Source organism: Cottoperca gobio, chromosome 16, assembly GCF_900634415.1.
Source record: "Cottoperca gobio chromosome 16, fCotGob3.1, whole genome shotgun sequence".
Classification (NCBI taxonomy): Eukaryota; Metazoa; Chordata; class Actinopteri; order Perciformes; family Bovichtidae; genus Cottoperca; species Cottoperca gobio.
Window position 1 is genome coordinate 10251614 of NC_041370.1, and position 20864 is coordinate 10272477.

Genomic DNA, 20864 nt, shown 5'->3' on the forward strand with positions numbered 1-20864 from the left:
TCACATACAAACTCCTGTTCCTGTTTCTAGTGATTATTGTCATCGATTAATCTGTTAACTATTCCTTTATCTGTGAAATTTAACAAAATAGTAAAAAATGACCATTATAATATTCCTGAAGCCCAATTATTCAGTTTACTATCGTATATGACAAACTAAAGCATAAAATTCTCGCATTTAAAAGGCTGGAAACAGAAAAATATTGTTCATATTATTTATTAATTGCAATAACATTCAGGCCAGCAGAGACTTTACAGCAGCAATATAAAAATATATTTATAGGTAATACATCTATTCCTACAAAATTAAAAAAAAAAAAACATTTCAACTATTGGATCTTGTTTGTATTTTCATCCTGCCGTGTACTCCTCAGGGCAGACCAATATGAAAGCCAGACCATGTGTGATTCATTTCAGTGGCATTTCTTCTTTCCATGAGATTATTCAGAGGAGAAACTACTGGAGACACTGTAGATTATGCATTATGTTCAATAAATAGGAAGTATGGATCAAAAGAAGCAAGCTGTTTCAATTCACAACAAAAATATCTACAACGTTAAAGTAACTGCTAGTTTTAGATTTATACTGTCGGGAGTCAGCCTTGTTAAAAAAGGTAGAGCATATGATGGGTGCGTCGTGCCAGAAGTCAAAAGGGAACCAGGCGGATGCGCCGGACACTCTTTATGATCGGTGTTCCCTCTCACTTGGTTCTCTTGTAAATTTTCTTGGCGAAGTTGAGGAAGACCGAGTGAGGTAGGTTTTGAGCGTGACAAGCGATGAGTTTCTGCAGCCGCTGGTAACTCTCTTCCTCATAATTGTGGTACAATTTTGGCATTTGCAGGGTGTTGTACAGTGCTTTGACCTTTTCCACACAAGCATCATCATTTTGCCCGTAACATGCCTGAGGAGAAGAAGATGAAATTAGGTTTTGTAATGTACTAGCGAGTGACTCTAGGATTTCTTAAAGAAAATAAATAAATCAGAACCATAAAACATAGTTTCATTGTTCTAACACATTACAAAAAGAAAGTTTCTATTGCTGCAGATATTGATATTGTATAACATATCTGTAAAAAGTGACACTTATGCATTGTTACAATAACTTGTACAATTGGCACAATTTCTTATGGTGGTATTAAAAATAAATAAATTAACTCAGTGGGTCGTTGCTCAAATTCTGAGATACAATTGTGGCATGCATTGCACTGAATAATGTTTAAATATTTATGCATTCTTTCTGATGTTTCTTTGACGGAAACTGGGAATAAAACCTGCTAAGTATATTCATAGTACATTATATTTCAATACCGCACTTAAAAAATGTAATCCGTGTGCAAGCAACACATTCCCTGCATCCAAATGAGCACATAGTTTGCAGCCAAATAATATTGATACAAATTTGTAAGTGTTCAAACAGAAAGGTTTGTTTTCTGAAGTCCCACCTCCAGCTCTGCTCTCTGTTCAGGAGTCATGGTTTCCAGGGCCGTCACCACCAGCCAGCTGCATTTGTTATCCTGGATGTCAGTACCAATCTTCCCCGTCACAGCAGGGTCTCCGTAACAGTCTAAGTAGTCATCCTGCAAATGATACACATTGGTTGGGTGGTTATTAACTCTAAATAGTCTGCTGCATATTATTCATTATGCCGTGATGTGAAAGCGGGGTGACGTGCTTAAGGAATTACCTGTATTTGAAAGAACTCTCCCATCTCAAGTAAGATAAGTTTGGCATTATTGTGTTCCTCTTCACTCTCAATTCCTGCCTACAAAAGTAAAGTGATGTAGTTATGAGAGAGTCTGACATTACTCTGTTTATAATTGTACACACTGGACAAAAGGAAAGAAACAAACTCACGATGTACATTGCAGCTGCCACTGGGAGGTAAAATGAGTAAAAGGCAGTCTTGTATTTTACAATAGCTTTGTACCTGAAAGACAAGGACACACATAATCACACCCATTTACTTTGGTAAAAAACTCTGCAAATTCTCTTTAGTTTTGTCTTCACTACCTGTCCATGGTAAATCTGCTGAGGTCAATCTGCCCAGGGGGAGCAGTCATGAGGTCCAGAGATTGGCCAAGCTCGGTCTGGAAAGATATCTGAAACAAAAACAAATAGAGTAAGAAACCTGTGTGTGTGTGTGTGTGTGTGTGTGTGTGTAATCAATTAGGACGCATAGTACCTCAGTAAATAGCTCAAGTAGGTGGACGTAGTAGGGCTGCTTCCTGCAATGTATGCGGAGCAGTCTGTAGACCGACGCTTCTAAGAGATACGAGTCATTGATGGCATCCAGACCGATCCCATCCTTAAAAACAAACAGATGAGAGTAACCTGAGGAACTGATCGCACCATTAATAGTGGAAAATAAATAAAATCACAAAAAGGGAATTTTTCTGGAATATATGAAGTCTCACCCTCTTGTACCAGCAGGGCTGTCCTCGCCGAGTCACAGATCCATCCATGATATCATCTGCCACCAGGAAACATCCCTGAAGCTGCAAGCAACAGAGACAGTGTCGTAACACTTACTTAATGACAGAGAACCTAACACCCTTGCAAAGTGTCATTACAGCAGCAAGTCTTGAGTCTGTGCTTGTGGGTTGAAGTGTTAGCGACACATTGGGCAGCACTGTAACAGTTTAACCTTCCTACACCGCCCCCCCCCCCCCAATTTTGTAAACCCTAACCTCATTATGTGGAGCTCTGGTCTGAAGAAAATCTAAAATAAATAATATGGTTAAGGATAGTGTGACTTTATTGGTTTGAGGTGTAATAAACCACTGGGTCTTTGCTTTACAGCACCACAGGCTCAACTTCAAAATAAAAAAGGTTATTATAATTATAATTTATGGAAAACAATGCAGGAATAGGCTACACTGACAATGCTGGTTTAAGCCTTTTAATGGGATTTTTGACTAAGAAAAAAAGGGAATATTGCCAGACTTATCCTTTAACATATCACAACATGTCTTTACCATCTCAATGCACCATCCAACCACGAGGGACTGCTGCACAGTGTCCTGTGTGAGCTGAGTGGGTGGGAGAAGGTCCCTCAGTGAGCCAATCACAGACAGGCCTCGGTTCCTCTTGCCTAGAGGGGAATTGTACACCAAAACCTACGGGGGGGAAAAAATGCAGGTATCGTCCTAATGAAAAAACAGTTCAGCACGTGTCAACAGTACGTCAGAAAAAAGACAATTAAACAAACATACCTCTCTTAACCTGGTCAGAGCATCAGCCAGAGAGGGGTCGACGATGTCCCGCTCTGAAAGATCCGTCACCAGCTTGTCAAACTGGTCTTCAAACAGCTGAGGATCTGACGACAATGCCTTTATGCTGCTTTGCGTCCCATTGCAACTGTGGTCTCCCTGGAAAGACGAGGTGCACAGCAACACAGATGTGGTTTTAAAGTGATACGGGAAGACGTCGTGCCACATGGTGCGGATTGTTTTAGGGGCAAACATGACCAGGTTCAGCAAACGTCTCATTCCCAAACAACCGTCCCAATGTCCTCACTAACAGTGAACAAGCTGGGCTCACACTCATCGGACGGTTCCGGTATTTATATAAACCACATAACGTTAAACATGTTCCGGTTGAGGAAAAAAAAAAATCAAGCTAGTTAGCTCCATGGTCTCATGGTTTACTAAACTCAGTAAAGAAGAGTCAGGATTTGGCAAGTGGATTACTATCATTAGCTAACCTAACCTTATCATAAAAGGAAGCGTTGGCTGACGTTAGCTTGAATTGTTATTCTGCCTCCAGTCTGTTGACAAAGCTAGCTATATCATAGCGAGTTAAATATTTTTTTGTTTAAACACATGCCTTTACATACCATAATGTGAATGTCCTCTTATCCCAGACTGTTAAGTACAAAACAGCAAATTAGTTTATCTTCTGTTTCCTAGTCTCGTTGTCAAACTGAGGTCTGTGAACGTCTCCTCAAACCAGGATGTGCAGATTGTAGTTTGTTGTCACGTTGTTGTCCGTTTTAATACGAAGCAGCAGAACTAAATTACCCAAGATCCATTGCGAATGGTGTATGTGGGCGTGGACTTTGGAAGGCTCCATTTGACATTGAGCGTTTTGATTGGCCGTTACCATCGTACCAGGATGGCTTTTCCACCAGATGACCATTAGGATTTGAGAAGGTGGAGTTGAGGTGGAGTGAGGAGATTTTGTGAAGCCAGGGTTGAGCCCATAGACAAGGTGAGCCTTAACTATTATAATAATAGATTTACTGATAAGAAAGTAAAACAAAAACAAAAAACAATCAAGTAAAAAAGAGAACAATCCATTCATCCATCGTCTACCGCTTATCAGGGGTCGGGTCGCGGGGGCAGTAGGGAACTCCAAACTTTACTTTTCCGGGTCACATCTAATAAAAATAAAAACCCAAACAAGCCTTAACCTTACAGTATTGTATGGGATTTTGCTGTTCATTTTGACAAAACATCAACATAGGTATTTCTGTTTGATGTCTATCATTTATTTCATATTTTGAAATACATAACTTGCAATAAACGTTTTGCCATTGACACTGCATTTAAAATCTGGAATATGTGTCATATTTAGATACATTTATTATTCAGGTTTCAAGGCTCTATCCTGTTAGGCCTGCCATACAGCTATACATTTCTTCAAATAAATAATGTTTTATGCAAGACAGGAGGTAGAATTACAGCTCAGTGCCTTAATAAGGAAGTGTATGAGTGTGCCTGTATCTGTGTGCAGGCTAAGTGTGTATGTGTGTACATTTTTTAAATTAGGTACATACTAATGAATGTTTCCAAAATGTGCCTTTTCTGATCTGGAGTCAATATCATCACTTAGTGAGCACACCAAAAATACTTTCCAAAGAAAAAAACTCCAATCTGACACAAATATTAATATACTTCAAAATACAGAGCTGCCAGAACAATGTTCACTTTCAGCAGCCCAAAGCTTATTTTTTTCATTTATCCACAACCCCTGCAAGTCCAAAGAAAACCGTGCCAACACACAGTGTAAAGCCCGACCCCAAAACTAAATTTTCTGTACATTTATTGCAAAAGACTCGTCATGTCATCAGAGTCACAGTGCAATTTACACCTCTTATCTTACAGGATCCGGCTGCTTTAGCCAGTGTTACAGATATGCCTGTGTACTTGAAACTGCAAATTAGGTTGCAGAGGCATGTTTGGAGCCATCTGGCAGAAAACCTTGGGAGCACTGCACATCTTCGACTTTAACCTTTCACCTATCTATTAACACAAACACATTTCAAATGGATACTATCATAGGTCTTGGGTGCAAGAGGAAAAAAAGTAAGAAGCATTGTCAAAACATGCAGTTAAAGACATTCTGAGGACATGTTACGTAGTTACACAGACGGTCAGGGTTGAATGCACAAGGTTCCTGCTGTATTCGGGGGCTGTAGCAAAACATGCACATATGCAAATCATACCACCGTCACCAGGGGCCACCCACAGAGAATACATTTCAAACGCTTAGCATGTGTCTGTGGCGTGCATTAATGTCAATGTTAAAAATGCTGACTGACTTTTTGAATGCCAGTGTGGAGGTGGAAAAACGTGGAGTAAGTGGGTATCTGAATTGCAAAAAGGAAGACAAAATGAGCAAATCAGCTAAGGGTTTTCCATGTGTGAGCATGTGTCCTCATGTGAAACCTCATCTGTTTATCCTTACATCTCTATGTTTATTGAGATGCTGTTTTTTTTTTATCAATGGAAGACAAAATAAGGGTTTCCATGATCACTTCACCTGAGCGATCCTGTGGATGAATGGCAATGTACAAAAGAGCCAGAAGCATATTGCAACCCATAGTTATGTAAAAGACTGAATGTACATGTGAGTAAGTGGTTGTTGTAGCATGAATGCTAGTTGAGTTCTGTCTCCAATCTTGAGGAAAAGTATGTCTATAGATTAGTATTGAGAGAGGGAGTGGAGAATACAGCAGAAGAGATGCTTCTTGTTGGTTGCCTCAGATTAATTCTGTTAGGACAGGGATCACACTGCCCAGAAATAAGCATCTAGTGCCCCTTCACTGATTTTAAACAGTGAAATAGTGTGAGCTCTGGGCTGATGTTCTTAGTGATAAAGAGTACCACTGCTGAATAAGGCCATTTGCACAGTTGGCTTCAGGAAACGGAGGTGACAAAGAGGAAAAGGAGGGAAGACTTTCACATTTTCAGATCTAGATATCTCCACTAAACTGCCTCAGACTTTTCATCAGCCTGATTTATTTCCTCCCAACTTCCTAACAACTCATATTTATCCCATTTTCCTCCTTCATCCCTCCTTCACCCTCCTCCCCACCTCACAGTGCAGACTCTGAGTAGAGAGCTCCTGATGACCCATGCGGTGGATGAGGCGTCACTAATCGACATAGTGACGCAGTGGACGAGGAGCTTAAATCTCCACAGCTGCGCAGGTGGATACCCTCTGGCGCTCGAATACCGTGGTGCCGGTTGTGTCGACTGTCACTATGCGAATGGTGGTGTCCACGCCGATGAGGGTGATGGGAGTGATGGTTGGGGTGTCCTCGGCTGATGCTCCAAGGGGTCAGCAACACCTGGAGAGTTTGTCAAGCAAAGATTTAGACAAAGTACAGATTGCTTAACTCGCATAAACGCTGAATTATTCTGATGTAGTGAACTGGAGACAGGGGGAAATAAATGAGTTTAATTAGAAGTGGTGACATACTTGTTCCAAGGGCAGATGGTTGTTGGCAGCACCCTCAACTCCACTCCTCCTCTTAGGACCCTGCCCTGTGCTCCCAGCATTCTCGGAGGAGGACGATATGTTGCGTTTGGAGCGCTGCAGGAAGCGTGCCACCAGACCCCGAGTCACCTGAAGGAAAATGAAAAAGTGAATTAGATATACAGAAATAAGACAGGTAAACAATAGTCCAGCTAAGAATTTCACGAGATGTGTCAACTATTGTATTTTTAGGTGTTTGTTCCTTTTGTATCATCTATTTTCTGACTAACCTTGAGGTCTCCTAGGGAACGGTGGCAGTCTTTAGGTAAATGCAGTGGTGAGGTGGGGGGAGGTTTGGAGGGGACCTGCACCCCTGTGGCTGCTGATTTCATGCTGCCTTTCCTTGGCAGAGCTGCAGCAGGAGGCAAAGAGGCGCGGGGCAGCAGACATGCCTCGGAGGATGGCCCTATGAGATATGGAGTCAGAAACAAAGAGAAAGAGATTGGCCCTCATCAGGAGTCAGTTTGCACATTTTCTCATCTTTTTATTGCCAGATACAGACAGTTAAATTTAACTTGAGGGAGAGACAAGGCCAAAATAACAAATCAACTAGGACTGACTAGAAATAAAAACCCAATACTGAATAAACTACACAAAAAGAAAAAGTTGCAATGCTAAACCTAATCCCTGACTACAAGAAAAAAGGGAAACTATAAGGTTACTACAATTTAACAGCAGAATCACTACCATTCTGACATTAAATTGGCAACATCATAAACAAGAGTTAAGGCAAAAGACCGGACAAAAAATACACAAACGCAAAACAAACACACCAGGCAGCAGAAAATGGATATCTGTCGGCTGTTAGAAACATTTCTGCTTATTATTAATGTATATCTGCATACTACATACAAAGCCAGATTTTAACCCAGGATGTTATGCCCTTTAAATATACTCTAAGTTCTTACCTGTGTCTATAGATACTTTGCTGCCTCCCTGAGCCAAAGTCAACTGGAGAAGAGGAGATACAAGGACGAGTTATGGACATTTAAATAGTACCATGGGAAATCTGCTCCTTTTAATGTCTGACTTACCAGTGTCAGTGGAGGAGCCGAGGCCTGGCTCACTGTGTGACCTCACAAGACGTAGGAGCCCTTCACTATCTCTTCTTACACTCTCTCCATCCTTTTCACTCTGCCCAGCCCTTCGTCGAAGGTACAATGGTTGGCCTGGGATCAGTGACCCATTACCCAGACCACCACTCGGCTCAATGGCAGCTGAGGAGGATGAAATGGGAGGATCAGAAGAGGTTGGGGTTGTTCCTTGGCGTGAGGGAGTGGAGGGTCGAACTTGAAACTCCGGGATGGAGGATCGATGAGGAGAAGTTGACCTCCCTATCGCTTCTAGCTGGGAACAGCTACTAGCTAGCACGGCCTGCCGACGCAATACTGGAGACCTGCAGAACAAAACAGGAGGACACAAAATAATACCATTTACTTTAGAGCTCTTATATTATTAGTGTTTATTTATGTACATGTGCATGCTGCAAATATGGGTAATTATTTTAATATTTCTGTACTTATTTTGTATTATTATCATTCAGTGTGTTTTATTTTCCATCTTATGTTATGCATTCTACTTCATGTTTTTTTTAAAAACCTTATTTTTCCTTTTATTATAAAATGTTTTTTATTTTCCATTCTGTCTATGTTCCTCTAGTGGTGCATTTATTGTATGAAAAGTGCTTTACAAATACATTTTATTATAATTATAATTATAATTATTATTATAATTATTATAATTATTATAATTATTATAATTATAATTATAATTATAATTATTATTATAATTCTGATTATTATTATTATTATTATTATTATTATTAATAATAATAATAATAATAATAATACATTGTGTCTGCATGTGGGTTTGTCCTCACCTGTATGTGGTGGTTGCTGTGCTGGGTGAAGAGCAGGAGTTGGACCTCTCTCCTCTGAGGTAACTCCTGGCTCTCGGTCCTCCTGCCAGAGGACTCTCTGGCGTCTGAGACGGGGGACCACGAAAACTAATGTACTCCCCACCGTCTCCTCCGTCTCCCCCCTCACTAACGTTCCTGTTGCCCCTCTCCCCCTGGGTCCTTAGCGCAACCTCCAGCAGACAGGAGTCCTCAGAGGGCGAGGAATCATCAGGGATGTCCACAATCTCTGACATCAACAAAGATCCACTGTCCATGGACACTAATAAAGAAAGGTCATTCTTTATTATGAAGTGACACATTTTGTTTCAGTTGAGCACAGATTAAGCATTTCTTTAGTGTGTGTATGTCCTTAAAATACTGTAAGTAATAACTGACTTTAACTAATGGCCCATTTTATTATCATGACATTTTATTTTTGCATGATTTTCATGATCACCTTTTTTTCCAAATCCCCACATTTCCTTTCAGCACATTCTTGAACTACAAGTTAAAACTCTTCTCACCTTCTCCACTGAAGGCAGTAGAAGTCCCTCTCTCTCCAGACAGCTCAGTGCCGTGGGGGTCAAACACTGTTGCCTTGAAGGTCAAAAAAGACAAGGGTCAGCAAAGGACATCACACACACACACACACACACACACGTACACACACACACACTCACCTGGCTTGCAGCTCTTTGTCCCATCACAGCTTCATAAGGAGGGGGGCAGTCAGTGGGGTAGAGAGGAACAGGGCTCTCCATGGAGCCATTATAAGTGATGCTGGGTGTGAAAAGAAAAATCAATGCGTATGTATTCTAATGGCGTGCATGACCATTTGAAGCATAAACATTGAAGCACTTATCTGGCACTTTTCCAAACCAAAAATGTCAATCATCACATCTAAATTGTTACGAAAAATCTAATTGCAAAACAAAAACTGTTCACAGAATTCCTTTATACCCACAGTATATATTATTCATTTGTTTATTTTACCAGCTGTTTATATTCACTTTGATTGGTTGTTTTGAGCATGATTATTTAATGATTAGCTAGCGAGTCTGGTGTGGGACGCCGGGAGACAACAAACAAATATGACGTCAGGATTGTTTCATTTCAAACATTAAAAGATTTTTGGTTTACATGGGTGATTGGGTAGATGAAAAAACAGATTATATTGAAAATCAAGCATTTTTCAAGGAGAATAATCAAATTCAATCATATTCCTAACCTTGAAAACATGACAGTTCAAATTAAGCATTTTCCAAACTTATAAGACTTAGTACGAACTCTGTATGACACTGCACACCAGTGATGTTGATGTATTATAATGCTTATTAAATGTGCTACCTCTGAGCGTCTGTTTCAGAGCTGCAGGTATACTCTGGAGGATAGTAGGGGGGTGGAGGGATGGGTGGGACAAACTCCTCAAAGTCCATAATGTTGGTCAGGAAGGCGTCCTGAGGAGTGGTGCATTCTGGGTTGACTGAGCGAGAGCGATGTGGGGCCAGCTAGGCAGGCAGAATGGTAAACACATTAAGATCTTACAACAGATAAATGTAATGGGGTATTACACGAGTATTTCCTCAAATATGCAGCTGTGTAGTTTATTGCTGAGTACTAAAAAAAAAAAAACCAGTCCGGTAAATGTCAAATGTGCTGTGTCTGTACTCACCAGGTGCACAAGGTCCAGAGAGAATATGTGGATACTGCAGGTCACAGTGGACAGAGTACAGATGATGGTGGAGAGAATGCTGAGACCGCATGCACTGAACAAAAGGTCCTTTAGAGAAATAAGCATTCAGAAAATCAAAATCTCACAACGTGACGGCATTTTATTGTCGGGAATATGTCACATGTATATGATAGAATCACAATTTTATATTTTTTATATGAATATTGGAACAGGTTTTGTTTTTCCCTGGACAGTGTTTCCCTGTTGAGCTGCTGTGGAAGGATAACAAAAAGATAAAATGTTGTAATAAAACACTGTAACTTTGAAGATATCCACTTGGTTGTATGACCTATTTAAGCAGAAAGGTCTAACCAGGTCGCAAATTAGCCTTTGCGAGAAATCCTACATGCAACTATACCAACTGTATATCTGTCCCATGCTATTGTAACCTGTTACAATGTTTTTTGCATTCTCTCTGACAAATAAACAAATAAATTAACTAAAATTGCTTAAGCCTCATATTAATGTCAGATAAACTTTTGAATACATTTGTGCACAAAACAATAACTTTGTTCTTTGTCCTCCATCACTTACATCGTACATTAGAGATCTTTAAATGGCCAGTATGAACACGAGGAATGATTACAGCAAGAACCTATCCTTTAATGGTTGACTGATAAAACCTCCTACCCACCTTCAGCTGATGTCTGACTGAGTGACAGTCAGCGTTCAGGTATAGGATCAGGGTCTCCTCTTCTGTGATGGAGCAGGAGTGAGTGGGTGCGCAACACACACACACACCATTCTCCACCTACACACATTCCCAAACAGAGGATTGGTGTGAAGCACTGAACTGCACACTAAAAACATATTCACAATTATTCCTGACACGTTCCCCATGCACCTGGCTTGAAGGGCATTTCAGCATGAGGCAGACAACAACACTTGCATCATTTTGTGTACCTGGCAGGTGAGCATTGACTTAACCATCTGTGCGTTCTGACAGGAGAGCATCGAGCCGGCCAGACTGAGGATCACACACACTGCAGACAGCAGCATGAACAGTGACACCTGTGGGGGAACGCAGAGCCGTGTCTTGATTTGGAGCAAGGTGACAACACTTGTGCCATGGAGGGCCAAGAGTGTGAAGAGTTTTATTCTTTCACCCAAAGACTATGCTAGGTGCTTTCACTGATAAACATACATTCAGCCAGAGAACAGGAACTAATGAGTGAAGTACCAAGATAGATTTTTGGATAGAAACGTTTTTCCCTCCATGTCTTGTCTTGTTTACAAAGTCAAAGTCAACTTTTAAGCCAACATGGACGAGAAGTCCTTAAAGTGCTCAGAAAAAGATGTCAATGTGACCATGTACAATTCCATGAAAACTCCATCTGCTGAAGATCATGTGATGTGGTTGATTGCTTGAGAACAGCTACTAAAAGGACCCTGTGGCAAGATTGTTTTCTCAACCCCTCACTTGAGTTGATATCATAGTGGTGCATATTTCTTGACTAATTTGCATTTAATCAAATTACCATAACGTGGTTGACACATGGGGTTTCTGAACCCCTGTGGGTCCTCTTTACCATGTTGGTAATCCAGCATTGCTCCATTGCACATGGTTTTACATCTGTAGCTGAAAGACTTGAATGCTCCTTTTATCAGATGGAAACATACATACCACCAGCGTCAGAGGTCTCCTCCATGAGATTATTCCAACTATCCCTGATGCCACCACCTGCAAACAGACACCACACACACATGAGAAAACACAGCTTTCAGGATCTCAGCTGTTATATTCTCAATACTGTAAGTTTTCAGTCAGATTTACACTTACAAAGAAGCCAGCCCAGAATGGACAGGACTGCCTCACACGGGCTGAGGAGGTGAAGGCCATGCTGGTGAAAGAGAAGGCCAGGACCATTGCCCCGAGGCCCAGGTGGCACAGACCTAAGTAGAGGAGTAACCGTGCCCCACCAGGCCCCCGTCCCGACATGCCCCTGCGGCTGTCAGACCAGCCTCGAGACCCAGAAGCCGAAGCCACGCTGCTGGAGTCTGACGGTGAAGGCATGTCAGGCTCGTTGGTGTGTGTGGAGGAGGCTGGGAGAGTTTTACTTTGAGTTCCTAAAACCAAATTCAGTTGTGTGGGTAGAAGTGGAGGCGAACAGAAGAGGGAGAGACATAAATGCTGGCTTCAGAGCTCCACTCTGTCACAATTATGCACCAAGCTCTCCACTGCCAGGTACCATAGGTTCTGCGCAATGGCCCATGGTGCGCACTGTAGTCCAGTGAGTGAGTCCAAGAACTTTGTCAGCAGAAAGTTGAGAATTGAGCAGCTACTATACACTCACAGCCACCACACTCAACTCATCTGATGTTTCGGCCATGATACTAAGATAGCTTAAGTCAATACAGTGTCTATTTCACCCCATGCACTTCACAGGCCACTATAGCCTATAGAGTACATTAACACACAATCACATAAATGGGGCTACTTGTTTTTGTTATACTCATTTGCTTTTTGCTGCTTCCTCCTCTCCATCTTCTGTCTTCCAGCTCTCCCTCCTCTCGCCAGTGGCATTGCGGTAACTGGAGACCCGAGCAGCAGGCCGCAAATTTTAAAGCATCCCAAAGCAAGCAGCTGATCCCTCGTTGTTTCGCCCCCAGCAAGCATAAATGACACGAGCCGGTCAGTCCGTGAGTCCAATCATCAGGAGGAGCAACATTCGAACTTGTGCGCTCCTCTCACGCGACCTTATGTTTGGTCCTCATCCTGTCACAGAAAACAAAAAGACGGTGTTGAGATCAGAGTCCTAAGATCACATCGGTTCGTTCGGGAAGAGAGACTAATTACCTCGACGTGAACAGGAAAAAAATATCCTCCATCGATTTTCAAACTGCACCAAAAATAGCAGCCAGGCTTGAATTATTCTTTTCCTCACAGCTTTCGATCTTTGACAACTCTACCTCGGGGGTTTTGCGGTTGTCCACACACCTAGACCCCCCTTCTCCTCCTCCTCCGCCGCCTCTTTCCTCCCTGCAGTCACGCGGGCATCCCGTTCAGCCCGTGTGTTTGTGTGTGTGTATGTATCCCGGACGTTTACCTTACTGCCTCCCACCACCAGACGTCACATGAAGATAACAACATATCCCATCTATGTCCGGGATAACATCTTTAAATCCATCCAGGTTTATTTGTAATTCTTCTTTTAGCTCGCCCCTCCCTCCGCTGCCCTGTCCTCCGCTGGTCCTCGGTACAGCTCTGGGAACGAAATGTATCGTGTTTGCAAACCGAAACCTGCCCTGCGTGATGACAAAGCACGCAAGGACGTGCAGGCAACTTGAAGATGCGGCAGGCAGAGCGCGCGCACACCGTCGTGGTGCTGATGCTGGAAAGGAGGGGCGGTTGCTGAGCGACAGGCTCCTGCTGCAGCAGCAATGAGGGGGGACAACTCACTGACCGCTGCTGTTGGGAGGATAGTGTTTAAAAAGAAGGAAAGGGGGACCTAGTAGTGAGAATGAGTATTCATTATAGGTGCGTGGTCTAATTTAAGCCTCTATATTTACCAACACCGTGTGTCAACAGACATTTTTACTTTAGTGTCCATTAGTGTCCTTGAGACACAAAGCCACCTTCTGCTCTTTAACTGTAAACTGCAATCAAACACACACTTAGAGGGTGTAAAAACAAGTTCTGTTTCCGGTTATGTAAGAGGCCTGGTATGTGAATACTCTGCATCTGGATGTTAGGGAAGACTATACTGTCTGATGTAGTTGACCTGTAAACAGTTGTATCAAAATACCCTATTTTTGTAAATGGTATTAAGATTATATAGCTTTTATTTGATATATATATATATATATATATATATATATATACATATGTATTACCTTTTCTGTTTTAACTTTAACAAAAAAATGTTAAACAGCCACTCTCACTTCTACTGTTTGGCTTTTTCTTAATTATTCCATCTGTAACTTGTTAATTCATTGTTCTTTTGCGCACCGCTGCTGATTTATGTGTTTCCATTTATGTGTTTCCATTTGTTGAAAGTGATTTTGTTTTCTCTCTCCTGCTTTATTTTATGGTCTTTGTCTGTGAAGCACTTTTCAATGGTAGTTTTGAAAGGTGCTATATAAATAAAGTTATTATTATTATTATTTATTATTATTATTATTATAAAATAACAAGTACATTAATCAAAAAGTTGCAAGCTTAACCCTTAACACAGAAGGATACAAAATAATACAAAAACAATACCACATCTATTGCATATCTGTCCATCCATTTCTTATCCAAATTGAAAAAAGTGATTTGTAATTTTGATCTGTTTAAATAAAATTGACATGCCAACATACAAACTACAACACACTCATCATGTTAATGTTAAGCCTTTTTATTTATCAAGTGGCAGGTCTGTAAACGTCATACAAAGTCTTGTGGCAGGTCTGAAAAGACACTGAATGTGAAAGAAATGCATAAAAAGCAGATACAGGAAATACAGTATGTCTGTCCGGATCAGATAAGCATCATTAATCATAATCATTTGAATTATCGGAAATAGCATGAACAGGGAGACTGTCTTGTCAGATGTAGCTAATGTGTGGTAGTGTTTAGTGAGAGATTAACCAGGCACTTCGGATAAAAGGCGCTGCTGCTTCCCTCGCATCCTGTCCATTCGCTTACTTTATCCGTCATTCTTTTATCTCTCCACTCATCTTCTCATATTGCACTTATCTCTGTTCCTATCGTCCACATTCTCAATCCATTCATTTGTTAAAGTAGCTTGTTGTCCACCCGTGTTTGTTTCAGATTCAACTCCATGCATCCATCAACTTGTTAATGTGAAGAGCATGTTTTCACTTTTCTCTTATGGGACGTAACCCAAACATATCCATGCTATAGACTCAGGGTTTAATGTTAATTGGCATCTGTTACTGTAGATTCTATTGAATGAAATAAAATACTGAAACATTTAATCAATTCCATAAGCACAACATAAACATAATGAAATGTAACTACAGAAGTTTCCAACATTTAATCATGTTCAGTCTGTGACATCTCTGCAATATATTTCTGGTCCACTAAAATGTGGGGAAACAAAAGGCTTTCGTATATGGCACTGCAAGAATGGGACGTCACCTTGTCTGTGCTGTTGATGTAATATTATACAAATCCTTGAATTTCAAACAGTGAACTGAGTCAAAGTACATTGTTAACCAACAATGTTTTTTTCTGTCCAGCATTCAAACCATTGTATGTGAGTAAAAATACTTTCCATCCAACTCTTCCTCTGCCACTAGGGCCCCTAAACACTCAACAGTATGTGCTCACACATAAGAAATTAATGAAATGGTTCCTAAAATTCTGTAAGACTGTAAGCAGTGCTGTTGTAGAGACGATAATGTGGTGAGAAGTCAAAGAAATACAAGCTGGAAATAGAAATGTACAGCTTAACCAAACATGTTGGGAACTGCTTGGTGAAATGCTGTGTCAGTGATCTGTTTGGAGTCACCGCAACATTTTCATGATACTATAATACAGTAAATAATACAATAACACTATCACAGGAGAGGTTGCAGAACATATGTTCAATTTGGAATACAGGCACAATCACTTTAATAATATTTCAGCTCAAAGGAGGAATGTATAATTTGTAATGTATATGCTTTTGTGGAACGAAAGCACAAAAGTAGTTTGGGTGTGTGTCTTTGCTACGATAGTCCACCAGATGGAGACAGAAAACCTGCTGTACTGTATTTCTCCCCCGTAACACTGATGTGCTCTTAAATTTGTATGGCGATTTCTTACATGTGATGGCCAGCGTCATATCTAAAGAAGAACACATTTGGAGGTTTTTTTCTCTGTACTGCTCGTGATTTTCACCTCTCGGCCTGTGGGACCCTGTGAAACAAGGAAATACAGACAAAGAGTAGAAATTACAGACATGTATAACATAAAGTCTTATATCAAGGGAGGAACACATGCTTCAGTTTGGTATTTATCTGGTATAACTTACTGGTTTCTTGCTGGATTTCTGTAGTATGTCGAGTGCCAAAGCCAGAAAAGACTTAAGTAAAAGAAAAGAAAAGTAAAAAAGTGAGAGAAAATTAAAGTTAAGTTTATTAACACACAATAACAAAACACACTCATGAGCTCAAGTTTAATGAGGTATGAAGACACTGTTTTGTTTGTCAACCAACATTGCGGCTCACCTCATCCACGTTAATGCTGGACTTTGCACTCGTCTCAAAGAACCTAATGCCATGATCTTTTGCCAACTGTCAAAGCAGAGCAGAACAGTAGGTTAGGATAAGGCAAAGAATCACTTCCTGCTTCTTATCTAAAGTAAATGCGAAGCGGAAACATCAAACACTTGAGTGACACACTCAATCCCTTCCTCAAACAATCACTCCCTCATATACAGTATTTAAAAGACAGAAAGAGTCAACAAGTAATCATCTCTATTGAAATCTCTGACTATACTCCATCTACCACACCACTTAAACATTTATGTAACAGCAAGGAAAATACTACAACACATATATAGGGAAAAGTTAAGTTTATGTTTGGGTCATCTCACCTTCTCTCCTGTCTCCCTTGAAACTTTCCGCTTTGCTTCAATGTCGCACTTATTGCCTAGTAACATTTGACTGACCCCAGCTGATGCATTCTGGGAAAGAGGGAATGCAGTTAATTGATTAGTTTGAGTTCTTGTCTACAAGAAAGTTTGCTTAGCCGAGGGTACATCTAAGAAAAGATCAAAGTGAAGGAAAGCAGACATCTTTACATCAAGTCTGAATAGTTAAAGGGTTAGTACGCCTTGCAGAGTTCAGATTTAGATTTGATCTACTAAGGTTTTTGAAATTCATTCTCTAGATAACAGATTTCACAATATTTTTTTGCACACCGTTAGGTTTTTTGAGTTCAATCCAAAGCTTTGTATGATTAAGAACCACACACACTAATGGTCATTTGTAAACTTATTTTACCTTTCCAAAACATCATTAATGTAGTGGCTATGGACGTCCGGGTATAATAGCAGTTAAGACCTATATCATACAATATCTCGCTCATTGTTTCATGTCACTACCAAACTGTCCACGATCGACCCGACCCCCGATAAGCGGTAAATGATGGATGGATGGAAATATGAGTATTTGCTGCTTTTCTATGTTTAAAAATAATAATAATTTGAATATAAACTAAATATATTTGGGATTTGAACTGCTAATCAAACGTTTGAAAATATCACCTTGTGACACTGTGATGGAATCTTTTATAGTTTTATGACATTTTATAGACAAATTCTTAAATGAATCGAGGAAACAATCAGAACATTAATCGATAATGAATATAATGGCTAGGTGCAGCCTTAATTTGTTCAGTGGAAAGATAGTGCTTTTCGTATGATTTAGGTGAACTGACCCTTTAAAATCACCAGTTGTGCAATGACCCTGCTTTGCTGTGGCAGCGTAATCATGACTAATATATAACCAACTGACTAAGCACTCTTTTGAACTATTTCCTCATTATCTTTGCCATGACTGAGGGGAAAGAGTCTCACTTCTTTGATGCTCTTCATCCAGTTCTGGATGTTTTCATAGGATTTTTCGTCTGTGATGTCGTACACCAGGATGATGCCCTGACACAGAGACAGAGAGAGAGGATTTAAGTAAATCAGTCAAAAGGTACAGAGCGAGCACAAAGGGACGATGATGTCAGCCATGATTATCCAGTCTGCTTGTTCTGCAGACATCCTGTGCTCACCATGGCTCCTCTGTAGTAGGCTGTCGTAATGGTCTTGAACCTCTCCTGCCCTGCTGTGTCCCTGCGCAAATCACACACAGCCAGAGTAAGAAAAATGTTCACTGATGCATGAATGACGTGCAAAAACTTTAAATTACAACTGTCGAAAGAAAGTTGAAGTGCAGGACGATGCATATAATGTGCATTTTTACAGTGCTATAGTAATCTTTCCTTCTGTCAGTTAAACTGATCAATGGCTAACTCCTGGAGGATAGCCATTAGGGTAGGGATGCACTCAGATAACTTTTTACAGATCATGGTTTTGCTTTTAAACACGTAAAGTGAGACGTTTTCTTACGCGTAATTTATGTAATAAAAGTGTGCATGTTTTTGCGATTGTATTTAATGTGTTTTATTATGATGTCTGGCCTTGATGCAGCAATTTCCCATTTCTCCAAGACAATTGTTTCCCCCATAGGAGACAATAAAATAACCTTAACCATAATGTTGCAGTAGCAACACCCTTGTATGACATGAAGTGACTCTCTGTGGCGGGCCATGTGTGATTGACAATTAGACAATTAACCCTGTCATAAGATTTGGACATAACAGTAGGGAGGTTCCTCTTTCCTCTCAGGAAAAGATGAGCCATATAAAAAAGTACAAAGCATTTCCAGACAAGCAACCAACTGTCATCTCTTACCAAACTTGTAGTTTCACTTTCTTGCCATCCACTTCAACGGTCTTTACTTTAAAGTCGATGCCTAGAAAAAGCAGAGGAGCAGAAGAGAATGAATGGACAGAGAATAAGTAAAACAACTCACTCAAATATAAACTAGAAACAACACACCCAAGCACACAACACACCCAACACACAAACACTACGCACACACTAGATTATATAGGTCACCCAGGCGGGGTTGGAGCCTAATTCATGGTGATTCACATTATGATTTTGACCCCAATCCACAGACAGTCATATAGGAAAGACAGCCCTGCAGGACACACTTTGAGTTTTTATTTCCTGCTGGATGGACAAGCCTACAGACAGACAAACAGTGAGGGGCAGAGGAGGGGGGTTTCTTGTGAGAAAAAAACTGTGCATGCCAGAAAGCCGACCATTCTTCTGGGAACGTCGAGATAGTAAAAGAGATAGGAATGAGGGTGGGTCGACCCTCTGAGAGGCAAGTCAGAGGAATGAGATCTGAGGGAGAGATGGGGGAGAGGGTCAGGGAAGAGACAGCAGACAGTCAACAAGAGAAAAACATTCAACAGGGGAAAACAAAAAGACAGAAAAAGATAAGAGACAGACTGGAAAATGAAAAAGTAATGAGAGAGCACGGACTAGTTCAGACATGAAAGCAGTCTGGAACCAGTTTGTACAGCATGATATAAAAGAAGAATGAAATGTAACCATACAGCAAACATTTGTATTACTCATGTCCTAAGTTTCAGAGAGGCCAATCATAAGCTGGTGCAGTAATGTCGTTGGTTAGAAGGTAAACATTACACTGTAACTACGTACCAATGGTGGAAATATACGTGGAGTTGAAATTGTCCTCGCTAAAACGAATGATCAGACATGTTTTTCCCACTCCGCTGTCCCCGATGAGTAACAATTTGTAAAGCAAATCATACTTTTTCGCCATGGTTGGAGCAGTTTCTTTAAAGTTAAATCGGGAAGTGAAAAGGTTGCAGTTGTCCCTTTGTGAAAGTACTTTTCATGCACTCACTCAAGTCTTCAAAAATATTGGTTGTTATTGCGATTAAAAGGAAGCAGGCTTTTTAAAACTCCATGTAACGAGTGGATCCTCTTCTTTTTTTTTTCCTCCTCTCAGACTTGTCACCGGTAAATTCCGATCCCCCTCAGTGCCTCTGTGCTCTGTTTGGACTGCGCTGCAAAAACAAAAATAAACTCCATCCAAAGTTGATCTGTCTACCGCCAGTAAGTCTTCAACACCAGATCTGTTCAAGATTCATTTGGCTGTCATCCAAAAGTCAATATCACTCCGTTTACAAGCATACCGGGGCGGCTACGTGTTTTTTCTGCCTCCCAAAAAACCAGATCCGCTGAAAGGCTACGTAGTGTGGGAGTGCTTCATGGTAACGGCTCGGACCTGCCCGGCATGTACACGAGGTGGCGCCGTTTAATCAACCTAACGAAGTCACCCGCAGAGGTTATCACACACCGTGAGGGTTATAATACATTATTATTTAAGAACTACATTTTAAATTAAATCTATATTCCTCAAAGTTGTTGAAAAAGTACTCAGATATATATATATATATATATATATATATATATATATATATATATATATATATATATATATATACTTAAGTAAAAGTAGGATACTCTGTTAGAAGTATAAGTCCTACATTCAAAATCCTACTTAAGTAAAAGTAGCATTTGTAAGTATACACATCACAATGTACTGCAATTACGAAAAGTAAAAGTACTCATTCTACCATTTCAGAATAATATATATTATATTATTGTATTATAATTATCAAAGCATTCATTTGTTCATCACTTTAATGTTGCAGCTGGTAAAGGATGAGCTTCTTTTTTTTTTTACTAACAAAAAGGCTACTAAGAGATTAAAATGTCCACAAAGACACACAAAGGGACTACAAAGAGACACAAAATGACTACAAAGAAATAAAAAAATAATAAACAAGAGTGTGTGTGACTTGCCCCTAGAAGTGGTGGGCCCTTTTGCATGTCTGTGCCACGGCCCCATTGTCTCATAATCCACCCATGGAGATACCAACGGTATG

The 20864-nt window shown here is 40.4% G+C and overlaps 3 protein-coding genes across 5 annotated transcripts; all 3 read right to left on the reverse strand.

The window, feature by feature from the left end:
• Positions 1-200: 200 nt before the first annotated feature.
• Positions 201-3992, reverse strand: fdps (farnesyl diphosphate synthase (farnesyl pyrophosphate synthetase, dimethylallyltranstransferase, geranyltranstransferase)). 2 transcript variants are annotated; one of them, XM_029452060.1, is made up of 10 exons: positions 3835-3992; positions 3212-3367; positions 2975-3115; positions 2414-2494; positions 2182-2304; positions 2010-2098; positions 1854-1926; positions 1684-1761; positions 1442-1576; positions 201-900 (listed from the first exon to the last, which is right to left on the reverse strand). In XM_029452060.1, exons 1-10 carry the CDS (start codon positions 3835-3837, stop codon positions 700-702), a joined length of 1080 nt encoding a protein of 359 aa, XP_029307920.1. In that variant the 5' UTR covers positions 3838-3992; the 3' UTR covers positions 201-699. The 2 variants fall into 2 exon arrangements, with proteins under 2 accessions (XP_029307920.1, XP_029307919.1); XM_029452059.1 differs by lacking the exon at positions 3835-3992 and having other exon boundaries at positions 3212-3579.
• Positions 3993-5638: 1646 nt separating this feature from the next.
• fam189b (family with sequence similarity 189 member B) lies at positions 5639-13539 on the reverse strand. Its single transcript, XM_029452051.1, is given in 16 exon segments — positions 5639-6573; positions 6705-6851; positions 6992-7167; positions 7670-7697; positions 7699-7712; positions 7796-8157; positions 8641-8938; positions 9183-9255; positions 9339-9438; positions 10006-10166; positions 10331-10438; positions 11025-11141; positions 11294-11401; positions 12015-12071; positions 12171-13106; positions 13188-13539. Coding segments are annotated over 15 exon segments (2238 nt in total). The 5' UTR covers positions 12405-13106; positions 13188-13539; the 3' UTR covers positions 5639-6318.
• A 1175-nt stretch (positions 13540-14714) lies between these two features.
• On the reverse strand, positions 14715-20176 carry rab13 (RAB13, member RAS oncogene family). Of its 2 annotated transcripts, XM_029452065.1 has the most exons (8): positions 19609-20173; positions 18787-18847; positions 18105-18165; positions 17902-17979; positions 16918-17007; positions 16550-16615; positions 16354-16404; positions 14715-16238 (listed from the first exon to the last, which is right to left on the reverse strand). In XM_029452065.1, exons 1-8 carry the CDS (start codon positions 19730-19732, stop codon positions 16167-16169), a joined length of 603 nt encoding a protein of 200 aa, XP_029307925.1. In that variant the 5' UTR covers positions 19733-20173; the 3' UTR covers positions 14715-16166. The 2 variants fall into 2 exon arrangements, with proteins under 2 accessions (XP_029307925.1, XP_029307926.1); XM_029452066.1 differs by lacking the exon at positions 16918-17007 and having other exon boundaries at positions 19609-20176.
• Between the last annotated feature and the right edge of the window lie 688 nt (positions 20177-20864).